The sequence below is a fragment of the Hemitrygon akajei genome, chromosome 7, assembly GCF_048418815.1.
Source record: "Hemitrygon akajei chromosome 7, sHemAka1.3, whole genome shotgun sequence".
Classification (NCBI taxonomy): Eukaryota; Metazoa; Chordata; class Chondrichthyes; order Myliobatiformes; family Dasyatidae; genus Hemitrygon; species Hemitrygon akajei.
Window position 1 is genome coordinate 122,426,629 of NC_133130.1, and position 17,739 is coordinate 122,444,367.

Sequence of the window (17,739 nt, forward strand, 5' to 3'; positions counted from 1 at the left end):
CCGGGGTGTGTGCCATCTCATCAGGTGACTTATCTACCTTCAGAACCCCGGGGTGTGTACCATCTCATCAGGTGACTTATCTACCTTCAGAACCGTGGAGTGTGTACCATCTCATCAGGTGACTCATCTTCCTTCAGAACCGTGGAGTGTGTACCATCTCATCAGGTGACTCATCTTCCTTCAGAACCCCCGGGGTGTGTGCCATCTCATCAGGTGACTTATCTACCTTCAGAACCCCGGGGTGTGTGCCATCTCATCAGGTGACTTATCTACCTTCAGAACCCCGGGGTGTGTGCCATCTCATCAGGTGACTTATCTACCTTCAGAACCCCGGGGTGTGTACCATCTCATCAGGTGACTTATCTACCTTCAGAACCGTGGAGTGTGTACCATCTCATCAGGTGACTCATCTACCTTCAGAACCCCGGGGTGTGTGCCATCTCATCAGGTGACTTATCTACCTTCAGAACCGTGGAGTGTGTACCATCTCATCAGGTGACTCATCTACCTTCAGAACCCCGGGGTGTGTGCCATCTCATCAGGTGACTTATCTACCTTCAGAACCCCGGGGTGTGTACCATCTCATCAGGTGACTTATCTACCTTCAGAACCCCGGGGTGTGTACCATCTCATCAGGTGACTTATCTACCTTCGGATCTTTCAGCTTCCCAAGCATTTCTCCCTAGTAATAGCACTTCTGCCCTGATTCTCTCAAACTTCTGGCATAGTACTAGTGTCTTCCACAATGAAGACTGATGCAGAATGCTTCTTTGTCCCACACTACCACCTCTCCAGCATCGATTTCCAGCAGTCCGATATCCACTTTTGCATCTCTTTTACACTTTATGTATCTGAATAAATTTTTGATTTCTGAGTGGCCACCAAGTACATTTCTGACGAATAACTTTTATGCTTGAAATGAAAAAAATACCATAACTTCCCTGTGATTCTGTCATTGACTGCGAGTTATATGGGGTCTATCACACGCCTCTATATATTACAAAGTCATTACAGGATGATGGCACTCCACTTATTGCATAGTAATTACAGGACCATGGCACTCCACTTACTACATAGTCATTGCAGAACCAAGGCATACCACCTATTACACAGTCATTAGAGCAACATAGCACTCCACCCATTACATAGTCATTACAGCAGCATAGCACTCCAATTATTACATAGAAATTACAGGGCCAGGATACTTTCTGTCTATTTAATTATCATTACAGGACCGCGACACTCCATTTATAACATAGTTATTATAGGACTATAGCACTCCACCTATTATATGATCAGTACAGGATCATGGGATTCCACTTATTACACAGTCATTACAGAACCATGGAATTCCACTTAGAACCTTAGAACGTTACAGCACAGAAACAGGCCTTATGGCCCTTCTTGGCTGTGGCGAACCATTTTTCTGCCTAGTCCCACTGACCTGCACCCGGACCGTATCCCTCCATACACCTCTCATCCATGTACCTGTCCAAGTTTTTCTTAAATGTTAAAAGTGAGCCCACATTTACCACTTCATCTGGCAGCTCATTCCACACTCCCACCACTCTCTGTGTGAAGAAACCACCCCCCCCCCATGTTTCCTTTAAACTTTTCTCCCTTCACTCTTAACCCATGTCCTCTGTTTTTTTTCTCCCTAGCCTCAGTGGAAAAAGCCTGCTTGCATTCACTCTATCTATACCCATCATAATTTTATATACCTCTATCAAGTCTCCCATCATTCTCCTATGCTCCAAGGAATAAAGTCCTAACCTATTCAACCTTTCTGTGTAACTCAGTTTCTCAAGTCCCGGCAACATCCTTGTAAACCTTCTCTGCACTCTTTCAAACTTATTCATATCCTTCCTGTAATTTGGTGACCAAAACTGCACACAATACTCCAAATTCGACCTCACCAATGCCTTATATAACCTCAGCATTACAGTCCAACTCTTATACTCAATACTTTAATTTATAAAGGCCAATGTACCAAAAACACTCTTTACAACCCTATCTACCTGTGATGCCACTTTTAGGGAATTTTGTATCCGTATTCCCAGATCCCTCTGTTCTACTGCACTCCTCAGTGCCCTGCCATTTACCTTGTATGTTCTACCTTGGTTTGTCCTTCCAAAGTGCAATACCTCACACTTGTCTGTATTAAACTCCATCTGCCATTTATCAGCTCATTTTTCCAGTTGGTCCAAATCCCTCTCCAAGCTTATTACATAATCATTACAACAGCATTACACTCTATTAGAAAGTTAATACAGGATCATAGTACTCCACCTATTTCATAGTCATTACGGGGCCATAGCACTCCATCTGCTACATAATCATTACAATGCCATGGCACTCTACTTATTATGTAAACATTACAGGACCATTGTCCTCCACTTGTTACATAGTCATTACAGCATCATTGCACTCCACTTATTACATAGTCATTACAGGACCATGGCAATCCATCTATTATGTAGTCACTAAATCACTATGGTACTCAACCTATTACATGGCACTCCACTTAATACAGTAGATCATATATGTCAAACTCACGGCCCGCGGTGGAATTATCTTTGGCCCGCGAGATAATATCTAACTACTATTAAAGCTGGCCCCAGTAATCGAAGCGCCTATGGCGTATGATATGGCTAATGCTGAGTTTATTCAGGTACCAGGTTTTCAGGGTTTTTAGTGTTTATTCGGCAGTCTTCTTCATAAGAAACGGAATTTGTAAAGTGAAACACTTTGTAGTTATAGCAGAGACTGAGACACATGAGAGCAGGCTGAAAAAATGGAGGCAACGAAAGCTGCGTTCGCACGCGTCCGACTGATCCGGCCCGTGACCTAAAATGAGTTTGACACCCCTGCTACAGTAACATGGCACTGCACTTATTACATAGACATTAGAGTGTCAAACTACACCACCTATTGCATAGTCATTACACCACCATGGCACTCCACTCACTACATAGTCATTACAGCGCCATGGCACTCTGCTGATTACATATCATTACAGCACCATGGCATTCCACCTATTATTACAGTAGATCATCATTACAGCAGCATGGCACTGCACCTATTACATAGACATTAGAGTGCCAAACCACACCACCTATTGCATAGTCATTACAGCATGATGACACTCCACTTGTTACATAGTTATTACAGGACCATAGCTCTCCACCTATTATATAATCAATACCAGACCATGGGAGTCCACTATTACAAATTCACTGCAACAGTCAGTAAATCACCATGGTACTCCACATATTCCATAGTCATTACAGCACCATTGTACGTCACTTACTACATAGTCATTACAGCACTATGGCACTCCACTTATTTCATAGTCATTACGGGGGCAAGACACTCCATCTGATACATAATCATTACATGGCCATAGCACTCCACTTATTACATTGACATTACAGGACCATTGCACTCCACTTCTTATATAGTCATTACAGCACCATTACACTCCACCTATTACATAGTCATTACAGGGCTATGGCACTTCACTGATTACATAGTCATTACGGAAACATGCATGCGACCTACTACATAGTCATTACAGAACCGTGACACACCTATTATGTAGTAATTACAGGACAAGGGTATTCCACATTACATAGTCATTAAAAGATGACAGCACTGCACATGTTATATAGTCAGTAGAGGACCATGGAAATCCACCTATTGCATAGTCATTAGAGGGCATGGCACTCTGCCTGTTATCTAATCATTACAGCTTCATGCCACTCCATTTACTACATAGTCATTTCAGTACCATGGCACTCCACATATTATATAGTCATTACAGCACCATTGCCCTCCACATATTACAAACGTTTGCACAATACATAGTCATTAGAGGACCATAACACACCACCTATTACAGTACATAGTCATTAGAGTTCCATGGCACTCCAGATTTTACAAAGTCATTATGGGGTTACCAAACTTATTACATGGTTATTATACATCACTCTGCACTTATTACAGTTTTTACAGGACTGTTACACTCCACATTACACAGCTATTACAGGAGCATTAATTTATTAGAAATGGGTGTGTGTGTGTGTGTGTGTGTGTGTGTTTATTTAAACCAGTATTAACGCTGTTGACATTGATAAGAGCAGGTTAATACAGACCAAATCGAATCACCAACTCTTCACTAACAAAGGACAGTTTAATTTAAAGTTCTCCCTGTCATTCTGATGGTTAAAAAGGGTAGCTTCCCAAATGCATTGTGAGAAAAGGAAAACAGATGTCCTGGTCTTTACACGGATAAGATACCACTGGTGCTGTCAGCTCTCAACTCCCTCTCACAGCTGGGTAATCTATCAACTCACCCTCCCGTGAGTCCCAGTCCCCAGCTGCTGATGTTTAATCTGGATGCAGAGCATGAAAATTGTTCTTACCACTATAAGATAATGAAGCATACAGGGACACTGCAACTGTTCCTCAGACCTTTCCTGCATCCAACTCAACTGCACAAAGCCATCACTGCTGGTCTCAGTTTTAACAGACCCAGAACAGACTTGATGGGCTGAATGGCATAATTCTGCTCCAATTTCTTATGTCCTAATACAATAACTATATGACTAAGGTAGCACACTATTTTCTTATTTGTTAACAGGAAGCACCTAGATTTGAGAGAATCCTTCAGGAGGAGGTCTGTCTACACTTCTTGCTGCCTCAGTAAAGGAGCCAAAATAGTTTTGGCTCGGTAGTGTAGTGGTTAGCACAATGCTTTACAGTACCAGTGACCAGGGTTCAATTCCCATCACACGGTAGTGTAGTGGTTAGCACAACACTTTACAGTACCAGCGACCCGGGTTCAATTCCCATCGCACGGTAATGTAGTGGTTAGCACAACGCTTTACAGTACCAGTGACCCGGGTTCAATTCCCATCACACGGTAGTGTTGTGGTTAGCACAATGTTTTACAGTACCAGTGACCCGGGTTCAATTCCCACCGCACAGTAGTGTAGTGGTTAGCACAACACTTTACAGTACCAGTGACCCGGGTTCAATTCCCATCACACGGTAGTGTAGTGGTTAGCACAACACTTTACAGTACCAGTGACCCGGGTTCAATTCCCATCGCATGATAGTGTAGTGGTTAGCACAACGTTTACAGTGCCAGTGACCCGGGTTCAATTCCCATCACACGGTAGTGTAATGGTTAGCACAACACTTTACAGTACCAGTGACCCGGGTTCAATTCCCATCGCACGGTAGTGTAGTGGTTAGCACAACACTTTACAGTACCAGTGACCCGGGTTCAATTCCCATCACACGGTAGTGTAGTGGTTAGCACAACGCTTTACAACAGTGACCCGTGTTCAATTCCCATCACATGGTAGTGTAGTGGTTAGCACAACGCTTTACAGTACCAGTGACCCGGGTTCAATTCCCATCACACGGTAGTGTAGTGGTTAGCACAACGCTTCACAGTACCAGTGACCCGGGTTCAATTCCCATCACACGGTAGTGTAGTGGTTAGCACAACGCTTTACAACAGTGACCCGTGTTCAATTCCCATCACATGGTAGTGTAGTGGTTAGCACAACGCTTTACAGTACCAGTGACCCGGGTTCAATTCCCATCACACGGTAGTGTAGTGGTTAGCACAACGTTTTACAGTACCAGTGACCCGGGTTCAATTCCCATCACACGGTAGTGCAGTGGTTAGCACAACGCTTTACAGTACCAGTGACCCGGGTTCAATTCCCATCGCACAGTAGTGTAGTGGTTAGCACAACGCTTTACAGTACCGGTGACCCGGGTTCAATTCCCATCGCACGGTAGTGTAGTGGTTAGCACAACACTTTACAGTACCAGTGACCCGGGTTCGATTCCCATCACACGGTAGTGTAGTGGTTAGCACAACGCTTTACAGTACCAGTGACCCGGGTTCAATTCCCATCGCACAGTAGTGTAGTGGTTAGCACAACGCTTTACAGTACCAGTGACCCGGGTTCAATTCCCATCACACGGTAGTGCAGTGGTTAGCACAACGCTTTACAGTACCAGTGACCCGGGTTCAATTCCCATCACATGGTAGTGTAGTGGTTAGCACAACGCTTTACAGTACCAGTGACCCGGGTTCAATTCCCATCACACGGTAGTGTAGTGGTTAGCACAACGTTTTACAGTACCAGTGACCCGGGTTCAATTCCCATCACACGGTAGTGTAGTGGTTAGCACAACGTTTTACAGTACCAGTGACCCGGGTTCAATTCCCATCACACGGTAGTGTAGTGGTTAGCACAACGTTTTACAGTACCAGTGACCCGGGTTCAATTCCCATCACATGGTAGTGTAGTGGTTAGCATAACGCTTTACAGTACCAGTGACCCGGGTTCAATTCCCATCGCACGGTAGTGTAGTGGTTAGCACAACGTTTTACAGTACCAGTGACCCGGGTTCAATTCCCATCACACGGTAGTGTAGTGGTTAGCATAACGCTTTACAGTACCAGTGACCCGGGTTCAATTCCCATCGCACGGTAGTGTAGTGGTTAGCACAACGTTTTACAGTACCAGTGACCCGGGTTCAATTCCCATCGCACGGTAGTGTAGTGGTTAGCACAACGTTTTACAGTACCAGTGACCCGGGTTCAATTCCCATCACACGGTAGTGTTGTGGTTAGCACAATGTTTTACAGTACCAGTGACCCGGGTTCAATTCCCACCGCACAGTAGTGTAGTGGTTAGCACAACACTTTACAGTACCAGTGACCCGGGTTCAATTCCCATCGCATGATAGTGTAGTGGTTAGCACAACGTTTACAGTGCCAGTGACCCGGGTTCAATTCCCATCACACGGTAGTGTAATGGTTAGCACAACACTTTACAGTACCAGTGACCCGGGTTCAATTCCCATCGCACGGTAGTGTAGTGGTTAGCATAACGCTTTACAGTACCAGCGACCCGGGTTCAATTCCCATCGCACGGTAGTGTAGTGGTTAGCACAACGCTTTACAGCTCCAGCAACCCCGGGTCGCTGTTAGTTTGCCTCCCAGGTGCCAGGGTCAAGGATGTTTTTGATCGCGTCCACGATATCTTAAAGTGGGAAGGAGAACAGCCAGAGATCATGATACATATTGGTACCAACGACACAGGTGGGAAAAGGGAGGAGATCCTAAAGACTACAGCGAGTTAGGAAGGAAGTTGAGAAGTAGGACCTCAAAGGTAGTAATCTCGGGATTACTGCCTATGCCACGTGATAGTGAGTATAAGAATAGAATGAGGTGGAGGATAAATCTGTGGCTGAGGGATTGGAGCAGGAGGCAAGGATTCATATTTCTGGATCATTTGGACCACTTCTGGGGCAGGTGTGACCTGTACTTGAATCTGAGAGGGACCAATATGCTAGCGGGGAGGTTTGCAGAGGCTATTGGGGAGAGTTTAAACTAGAATTGCTGGGGGGTGGGGACCAATCTGAAGTAATGGAGGAAAGGGAGATTGGCTCACAAATAGAGAAAGCTTGGAGACAGTGCAAAAGGCAGGATAAGCAGGTGATAGAGAAGGGATGCACTCAGACCGATGGTTTGAGATGGGTGTATTTTAATGTGAGGTGTATCGTGAATAAAACGGATGAGCTTAGAGTGTGGATCAGCACTTGGAGCTATGATGTTGTAGCTATTACAGAAACTTGGATGGTGCAGGGGCAGAAATGGCTACTTCAAGTTCCAGGCTTCAGATGTTTCAGAAAGGACAGGGAGGGAGGCTAAAGAGGTGGGGGTGTGGCACTGTTGATCAGAGATAGTGTCACAACTGCAGAAAAGGAGGAAGTCATGGAGGGGTTCTCTACGGAGTTTCTGTGGGTGGAAGTTAGGAATAGGAAGGGGTCAATAATTCTACTGGGTGTTTTTTTATAGACCACCCAATAGTAACAGAGACATCGAGCAGATAGGGAGACAGATTCTGGAAAGGTGTAATAATAATAATTCCTCTTTGTCCACGGCAATGGTACCAGAGGATTGGAGGGAGTCGAATGTTGTCCCCTTGTTCAAAAAAAGGTAGTAGGGATAGTCTGGGTAATTATAGACCAGTGAGCCTTACGTCTGTGGTGGGAAAGCTATTGAAAAGATTCTTAGAGATAGGATCTATGGGCATTTAGAGAATCATGGTCTGATCAGGGACAGTCAGCATGGCTTTGTGAAGGGGAGATCGTGTCTAATAAGCCTGATAGAGTTCTTTGAGGAGGTGACCAGGCATATAGATGAGGGCAGTGTAGTGGATGTGATCTACATGGATTTTAATAAGGCATTAGACAAGGTACCACACAGTAGGCTTATTCAGAAAGTCAGTAGGCATGGGATCCAGGGAAGTTTGGCCAGATGGATTCAGAATTGGCTTGCCTGCAGAAAGCAGAGGGTTGTGGTGGAGGGAGTACATTCAGATTGGAGGGTTGTGACTAGTGGTGTCCCACAAGGATCTGTTCTGGGACCTCTACTTTTCGTGATTTTTATTAACGACCTGGATGTGGGGGTAGAAGGGTGGGTTGGCAAGTTTGCAGACGACACAAAGGTTGGTGGTGGTGTAGATAATGAAGAGGATTGTCGAAGATTGCAGAGACATTGATAGGATGCAGAAGTGGGCTGAGAAGTGGCAGATGGAGTTCAACCCGGAGAAGTGTGAGGTGGTACACTTTGGAAGGACAAACTCCAAGGCAAAGTACAAAGTAAATGGCAGGGTACTTGGGAGTGTGGAGGAGCAGAGGGATCTGGGGGTACATGTCCACAGATCCCTGAAATTCACCTCACAGGTAGATAGGGTAGTTAAGAAAGATTATGGGGTGTTAGATTTCATAAGTCGAGGGGTAGAGTTTAAGAGTCGCAAGATAATGATGCAGCTCTATAAAACTCTGGTTAGGCCACACTTGGAGTACTGTGTCCAGTTCTGGTCGCCTCACTATAGGAAGGATGTGGAAGCATTGGAAAGGGTACAGAGGAGATCTACCAGGATGCTGCCTGGTTTAGAGAGTATGGATTATGATCAGAGATTAAGGGAGCTAGGGCTTTACTCTTTAGAGAGAAAAAGGATGAGAGGAGACATGATAGAGGTGTACAAGATATTAAGAGGAATAGATAGAGTGGACAGCCAGCGCCTCTTCCCCAGGGCACCACTGTTCAATACAAGAGGACGTGGCTTTAAGGTAAGGGGAGGGAAGTTCAAGGAGGATATTAGAGGAAGGTTTTTCACTCAGAGAGTGGTTGGTGCGTGGAATGCGCTGCCTGAGTCAGTGGTGGAGGCAGATACACTAGTGAAGTTTAAGAGACTACTAGACAGGTATATGGAGGAATTTAAGGTGGGGGGTTATATGGGAGGCAGGGTTTGAGGGTCAGCACAACATTGTGGGACGAAGGGCCTGTAATGTGCTGTACTATTCTATGTTCTATGTTCTATAAGACATGAGAGAATAGGACCAATCAAGTGTGGCAGTGGAAAAGTGTGCATGGAACTGGAGGAAATGGCAGAGGTACTTAATGAATACTTTGCTTCAGTATTCACTATGGAAAAGGATCTTGGCGATTGTATGGATGGCTTGCAGTGGACTGAAAAGCTTGAGCATGTAGATATTAAGAAAGAGGATGTGCTGGAGCTTTTGGAAAGCATCAAAGAACAAAGAACAATACAGCAAGAGAGGATCCTGCTACATTTTCTGCAGCTGTAATAGTATCCCTGACCAGTAATGCCACCACTCCTCCCCTTTTCCCCCCTCTATCTCTTTTAAAGCACTGAAATCCAGGAACATTGAGAATCCATTCCTGCCCTGGTGCCAGCCAAGTCTCCGTAATGGCCACTACATCATAATTCCATGTATGTATCCAAGCTCTCAGTTCATCACCTTTGTTCCTGATGCTTCTTGCATTGAAGTGCACACACTTTAGCCCTTCTACCTTACTACCTTTATACCCTTTATTCTGCTTCTCTTTCCTCAAAGCCTCTTTATATGTTAGATCTGGCTTTACTCCATGCACTATACTTGCAGCTCTTGCATGACCTTTATCCTCCTCCACCTCACTATCTGCTCTAACATTCTGGTTCCCCTCCCCCTGCAAATCTAGTTTAAACCCCCTGGAGCAGCACTAATAAACCTTCCCACAGTGATGTTAGTCCCCCTCCAGTTCAGGTGCAACCCATCCCGTCGGAATAGGTCCCACCTTCCCTGGAACAAGGCCCAATTATCCAGAAACATGAAGCCCTCCCTCCCGCACCATCTCCTTAGCCACGTATTTAGCTGCATTATCTTCCTATGTCTAGCCTCACTAGCACGTGGCACTGGTAGCAATCCTGAGATTGCAACCTTGGAGGTCCTGTCCTTCAACTTTGTACCTAACTCCCTAAACTCTCTTTGCAGGACCTTCTCCTCCTTCCTATCCACGTCATTGGTCCCTACATGGACCACGACATCTGGCTGCTCACCCTCCCTCTTGAGAATACTGAAAACTCAATCCGAGATATCGCGGACTCTGGCACCAGGGAGGCAACAGACCATCCGGGATTCTTGATCTCTTCCACAGAACCCCTATCGCTACTGAATCCCCTATCACTACTGCTCTCCTCTCTTCCCTCCTTCCCTTCTGAGCTGAGGGTCCAGTCTTGGTGCCAGAGACGCAACCACTGCAACTTGTCCCTGGTAGGTCGTCCCCACCGACAGTATCCAGAACAGTGTACTGATTGCTGATGGGAACAGCCATAGGGGTGCTCTGCTCTTCCTGTCTATTCCTCTTCCCTCTCCTGACAGTCACCCAGCTCCTGACTCTTAGGGGTGACTATCTCCCTGAAACTCCTGTTTATTTCTGCCTCTGCCTCCCGAATGATCCCAAGTTCATCCAGGTCCAGCTCCAGTTCCCTAACTCGGTTTGTCAGGAGCTGCAGCTGGATGCACCTTTCGCAGGTGTAGTCATCAGGGACAGCTGTGCTCGCCCTGACTTCCCACATACTGCAAACGGAGCACTCGACTGCCCTAACTGCTGCCTCCATTACCCACTCCTAAGCTAATTAGAGTTGTTAAAGGAGCTTACCCGGCCTTACCTGACTGGGATCAAGCACGTCCTCAGCCTCTGCTCACTGAAGCCTTCCTACTCTGTCTCCCACTGCTCCATCTCTCCCGCTCCGTTAATCTGCTCGCTTTTTAAACTCTCCCACTGATCTCAGAGGCCGACCTTCACGCGCTTGTGCAGTCATGCCCCATTCAAACTGCCAAAGAAATGACCCAAGTTTGATAAGTCACCGTGACTGGTCGGGATGTACCCCAGGCTACTGTGGGAAGCGAGGGAGGAGATTGATGAGCCTCTGGCAATGATCTGTGGAGAGGTTCCAGAGGATTGGAGGGTTGTAGGTGTTGTTCCCTTATTCAGGAAAGGGAGTAGGGATAGCCCAGGATATTATAGACCAGTGAGTCTTTCTTCAGTGGTCAGTAAGTTGATGGAGAAGATCCTGAGAGGCAGGATTTATGAACTTTTGGAGAGGTATAATATGATTCGGAATAGTCAGCATGGCTTTGTCAAAGGCAGGTCGTGCCTTACGAGCCTGATTGAATTTTTTGAGGATGTGACTAAATACATTGATGAAGGAAGAGCAGTAGATGTAGTGTATATGGATTTCAGCAAGGCATTTGATAAGGTACCCCATGCAAGACATTGAGAAAGTATGGAGGCATGGGATCCAAGGGGACACTGCTTTGTGGTTCTAGAACTGGCTTGCTCACAGAAGGCAAAGAGTGGTTGTAGACAGGTCATATCCTCATGAAGGTCAGTGACCAGTGGGGTGCCTCAAGGATCTGTTCTGGGACCCCTTCTCTTCGTGATTTTTATAAATGACCTGGAAGAGGAAGTGGAGGGATGGGTTAGTAAGTTTGCTGATGACACAAAGGTTGGCAGTGTTGTGGATAGTGTGGAGGGCTGTCAAAGGTTACAGTGGGACATCACTAGGATGCAAAACTGGGCTGAGAAGTGGCAGATGAAGTTCAACCCAGATAAGCATGAGGTGGTTCATTTTGGTAGGTCAAATATGATGGCAGAATATAGTATTAATGGTCAGACTCTGGACAGTGTGGAGGATCAGAGGGATCTTTGGGTCCGAGTCCATAGTCCAAAGCAGCTGCGCAGGTTGACTCTGTGGTTAAGAAGGCATATGGAGCATTAGCTTTCATCAATCGTGGGGTTGAGTTTAAGAGCCGAGAGGTAATGTTGCAGCTATATAGGACCCTGGTCAGACCCCACTTAGAGTACTGTGCTCAGTTCTGGTCACCTCACTACAGGAAGGATGTGGAAGCCATAGAAAGGGTGCAGAGGAGATTTACAAGGATGTTGCCTGGATTGGGGAGCATGCCTTATGAGAATAGGTTGAGTGAACTCGGCCTTTTCTCCTTGGAGCGACGGAGGATGGGAGGTGACCTGATAGAGGCGTACAAGATAATGAGAGGCATTGATCGTGTGGATAGTCAGAGACTTTTTCCCAGGGCTGAAATGGCTAACACGAGAGGGCACAGGTTTAAGGTGCTTGAAAGTAGGTACAGAGGAGATGTCAGGGTAAGTTTTTTTACGCAGAGAGTGGTGAGTGTGTGGAATCGGCTGCCGGCAACGGTGGTGGAGGCGGATACGATAGGGTCTTTTAAGAGACTCCTGGATGGATACATGGAGCTTAGAAAAATAGAGGGCTATGAGCAAAGCCTAGGTAGTTCTAAGGTAGGGACATGTTCAACACAGCTTTGTGGGCCGAAGGGCCTGTATTGTGCTGTAGGTTTTCTATGTCTCTATGGTTCTAAGATGGATTCATCATCATCATTATGTGTCATGTCATATGTCGTGGGTGATCACTGTCTTTCCCTGACCATGATTGTTCTTGGCAAATTTTTCTACAGAAGTGGTTTGCCATTGGCTTGTTCTGGGCAGTGTCTTTACAAGATGGGTGACCCCCAGCCATTATCAATACCCTTCAGAAGTTGTCTGCCTGGCATCAGTGGTCACATAACCAGCACTTGTGATCTGCACCAGCTGCTCCCGTGGCTTCACACAACCCTGATCAGTCCGGGGGGCGGGGGGGGGGGGGTTAACTAACCATATGCTAACACCTTGTCCAAGGGTGACCAGCAGAGGGAAGAGCACCTTATACCTCCTTAGAAGAAACTGCAGCCCGCCACCCTGCTGCACTGCGGGTTTCCCTGTAGCTGCTACACTACATTTTTCCCTCAAGCCTCAGCTAGGTATCTTAACCACCCCTCAGTAAACCCAGGAAAGAGGGACAAAGTCCCAGCACAGATAAATGAGATGGGCTGAAAGGCCTCTTTCTGTGCTGTGCCTCACCTGACTGGAAATTTTGCATTGGTTATTATATCAAATCAAACGGAACTGCACAAATCAATTGAAAATTTAATTTAGTTTTAAAATTGTTCTGTAAGCTTAGAATGAAATTGTCAGGTAATGTAGAAGAGGCTTGACCCAAAGATAGCAGCAGAGACGATTTAGCCATAAACGATAACTTTAATAACGCTGGACAGCAAAGGTTTTGCTTCCTGAATACTTCTGTGTGTATCTTATGGATCTTGGACTGAGGATCATGAATATCACCATGAAATTCTCCTATCTCACACCATTTTTTGAAATCACCTATATTTGTTATTTCAATTCATAATTCATGTCAGAATAACAGATGCCAAGATTAAGGAAAGCATTTTTGTTGACCCACAGATCAAACAGGTCATCAACCACAGACAATTTGAAGAACTTCTAGTGAGACTGGAGAAAATCATGGAAGGCACTTAAGGATGTTGTTGAAAATTTTCTTGGCAACTACAGAGCATCAGACTACGGCAGCTGGTTGACAACATGCTTCAAGCATACAAAACCATGAAGTGCAACATGTCACTAAAGATTCATTTTCTGCATTCCCATTTAGACTTCTTCCCTGCAAATCTTGGCGCTGTCAGTGATGAGCATGGTGAAAGGTTTCACCAGGACATTGCAGTCACGGAGAAACAGTATCAGGGCAACTGGAATCCATCAATGTTAGTTGTCACTTAAGCGAGAAGCCTTAGACACTGAGTACAAATGAAAATCATCAACAAAACATTTTAGCTTAGTTAAACTATTGAGAAGCCTCAGAACCATTATGCAATTAAACACATTATATTCAATAAACATTAATTTCTTGCTTCTCCAAATTCCTACATATTACAAGTAGCCTAAAATTATATTTGTGTTCAGCTTCAAATGGTCTATCATAAGCAAAAAAAATTCTGAGGAAGCCATACTTTCAAAAAAATGTTGTTTTCCTTTGTGTTTGATTGGTATCTGTCTGTCTTGATCATCATCACAAGCCTGGGTGGAAAGTATGGAGATCCTGAGATGCCCAGTCACCAAGGTCCCCTTCTCGGCCTCACCACCGTAGTCCAAAGGAAAGCTTATGCAGCAATATATTTGGCAGCAGCTTGGCTGCAGGAGCTGCCGGAGAATGTTCAGTGATGTCCACTGTCTGGGTCCAGTCCCATAGTCTCCATCTTTCCCAAGACTGCCCACAAGGCAGTGAGGCTATTTACCCATAGCTGGGGATCTGGTTCACAAGCATCAGGGCGTGTCCACACTCCAGCGGGCCTTTGTGCTACATGTGCAGGGGTCAGACCTCCTCCCCTGTCCTCTGTGTTTCAGCCTGAGTCTGAAAGGAGTTCAGTTTCGGTGTGTCACCAGGGAGGATGCACTACATGAGGTTTGCTGTTGAAGAGCAAGCCTTATCTATGTTCCACTTGTGTCAGGCCTGCTCCTAGCAACACCTCACAGCCTGCAGGGAGAGACAAACATTCAGCTTTCCTTTCCACAAGCCAACAGTGGAAGCTGAAAGTAAGAGTGACAAGCACTACCCACCACACCACCACACTAGAGACATCACAACAACCATTGTCTACAGAACAAGGGAGAACAGAAACTAAACAAAACAGGCAACAAGGTAAACTTTAGGCAGGGAGGGTGAAAGCTTACCGGGTTAAGACCAGCTTGTTCAATGAGTGAACAAGGACTGGAGGTGAGAACTGGGGTTAAATAGGCTGCAGGTGACGAGGCTGGAATGAGCGGAAGGTGAATCCAATTAGCTGAATGCAGACTGGTAGGTGTCTGCGTGTGCAGGCCGGTAGGTGTCTGCGTGTGCAGACTGGTAGGTGTCTGCGTGTGCAGGCCGGTAGGTGTCTGCGTGTGCAGACTGGTAGGTGTCTGCGTGTGCAGGCCGGTAGGTGTCTGCGTGTGCAGACTGTGAGGTGTCTGCGTGTGCAGACTGGTAGGTGTCTGTGTGTGCAGACTGTGAGGTTTCAGTGGGAGCAGGCCTGACACAAGTAGAATTTAGGGAGGGAGGTTCTGTATACGAACCCCCACCTCCCCCCCCCCACATTGTGCCTTGCCGCTTGAGGCCTCTCTGTACAGTAAAATACACTCCAAATTAATTTTATTTGTAAATTCCGTTGCATTTAAAACGAAATCTGTTGAAAATAAGGGGAGGTGAAATGTTGGGCCCTAGGGAGAGTGAAGGGAGGCGGAAAGCAGATTCAAGTGTACACAGTTGTAGATCTGTAAAAATGTTTGTACGTTCTCCCTGTGACCACGTGGGTTTCCTCCGGGTGCTCCGGGTTCCTCTCACAGTCCAACGACGTACCGGTTAATTGGCCATTGTAAAGTGTCCCGCGATCGGGCGGGAATTAAATCGGGGTGATGGCTGGTGCCGCCCTGTGGGCCCAGAGGGCCTGTTCCGCGATGTCTCCGTAAACAAAATAACGTGAACCTGCGCCAGTCTACGCGGGCTGGGGGGGCTAGAGGCGAACGATTCATACGCGTGTCCTGTAACCCAAACTGAATTCACAACGTTGTCTCAAGTTTCATTCACCGATTATTCGCGGGTGAAGATTACTCACGTTTACATTTTGTAAAGTAAAAGTACTTTTCATAAAGTTACCTCCATGTCACACAGTATTAAACACAGAACCAGTTGCTGACATAAAACCGTAAGACATAGATGCAGAATTAGGCGATTCTGCCCATCGGGTCTGCACCGCCATTCCATCATGGCTGACTTATTACCCCTCTCATACCCCATTCTCCTGCCTTTGATGCCCTGACTAATCAAGAACCCGCCAACATCTTTTTCTTCGGCAAGCGTCCAATTGCTGACTGTACCACATCTGACAGTAAACCAGGCGAAGAGAGAAAGGCATTCGTTCCTAAAACGCCCCTGTCAAACGCTGCCCAAATGTAGCGTCCGAGCGAAGTTACTTGGACAGCCATGCAGCAACGCCGCTTCAAACCCTACAGCCTGGAGTTTTCACAAACTGGTGAATACTGCCAACTTGTTGCAGACAGATTTTCAACACAGCAAACATCTTTCACTGATAAACTAACAACGATCAGATGCGTATCAGTTCAGAAACGTCAGCTCAGATTCTGAATCCCTGTGACATTCGGTCTCAATTGAAAAGACTGAAATGCTTCTTCATTTCCAGTCTGTACAAAACTGTCTTCTCTCTGTTTTTCTGTCTCTCACTGTGTGTGTGTGTGTGTGTGTGTGTGTGTGTGTGTGTGTGTGTGTGTGTGTGTGTGTGTGTGTGTGTGTGTGGGAATGTGTGTGTGTGGGGGGGATGTGTGTGTGAGGGTGAGTGTCTGTGTGTGTGTGGGGGGGATGTGTGTGTGAGGGTGAGTGTCTGTGTGTGTGAATATATGTGAATGTGTGTGTGTGTGTGTGTGTGTGTGTGTGTGTGTGTGTGTGTGCCTGTCTATCTGTCTGACTCTCAGAATAATCTGTGTGTCTCACTGTGCCCTGCAGATCACGGAATCCGGAATCGCTCACCTGAAATTTGACAAACCGCGTTGTAATCTTCGCAGCAGTCCGCTGTTTTCGCACAGTAGGTATCGCAGTAACACATCGTCCGCCTCCTCGTGAAATCCCAGCACTGGTTATTTCTTCCCGTGCAACATTTGGGATTCTCCCTGTCGGAGCAGCCGGCGGCGACCCCTCGCAACCACACCGTCAGTGTCAACAAGGCGAAACAACCCCGGGTGCTGGAGAGATGCTCCATGTTGTTCCTTTCGCCCCCCTCCCCTCGCCTCGCACACACACACACAGCACGGCTCTCGCCTTCACATGGGAGGTAAAGAGTTTTCTCGGCAACCCGTTAGGTTTTTCTAAGTGAAATATATAAGGCGAGAGGGAGGCGAGGCAGGCGTTTATAATGGGGCAGTTAAGTCCGGCTGCAGGGCCAGTAGCAAATGAGAACTGGGAGCTCTCCGTCCAGCGACGATGCAAGTTATCCCAAACACAGAGGCGTGTAAGGCGCTCCCCTCGTTGAGAGCCTGCGGATAGACCATGCGGCGTCCTTGATTCGCTGCGCTGCGTTCTTCCAGCCCACCTTATTCGGCACATAGCACCCCCGTGGTCCTAGCGCCCCACGCCCTTCCGCCAAATGGATCCGCGCCCTTTATGTTATACTTGAACGGAACATTGGAGAATCTGCAGATCCTGGAAATCCAGAGTAACAGAGACAAAGTGCTGAAGGAATTCAGCAGGTCAAACACATCTATGAACATAAATAAAGAGCCGACGGTTCAGGCCGAGACCCTTCGGGGGATTCCCCTTCCCGTCGGGCAGGAGATACAAACATTTGAAAGGAAGTACCACCATGCTTAAGGAAAGTTTCCATCCCGCTGTTACAAGACGATTGAGGCCGGTGAGAGTGTGGAAAGAG

At 46.5% G+C, this 17,739-nt stretch overlaps 1 protein-coding gene across 1 annotated transcript in view; it reads right to left on the reverse strand.

The window, feature by feature from the left end:
* LOC140730881 (somatomedin-B and thrombospondin type-1 domain-containing protein) overlaps positions 1-17,333 on the reverse strand; it is a 261,974-nt gene extending 244,641 nt beyond the window's left edge. The window contains exon 1 of the mRNA XM_073051869.1: positions 16,845-17,333. Within this exon, the coding sequence (XP_072907970.1) occupies positions 16,845-17,073 (229 nt within the window). The 5' untranslated portion in view covers positions 17,074-17,333. The remainder of the gene's footprint in view (positions 1-16,844) is intronic.
* Between the last annotated feature and the right edge of the window lie 406 nt (positions 17,334-17,739).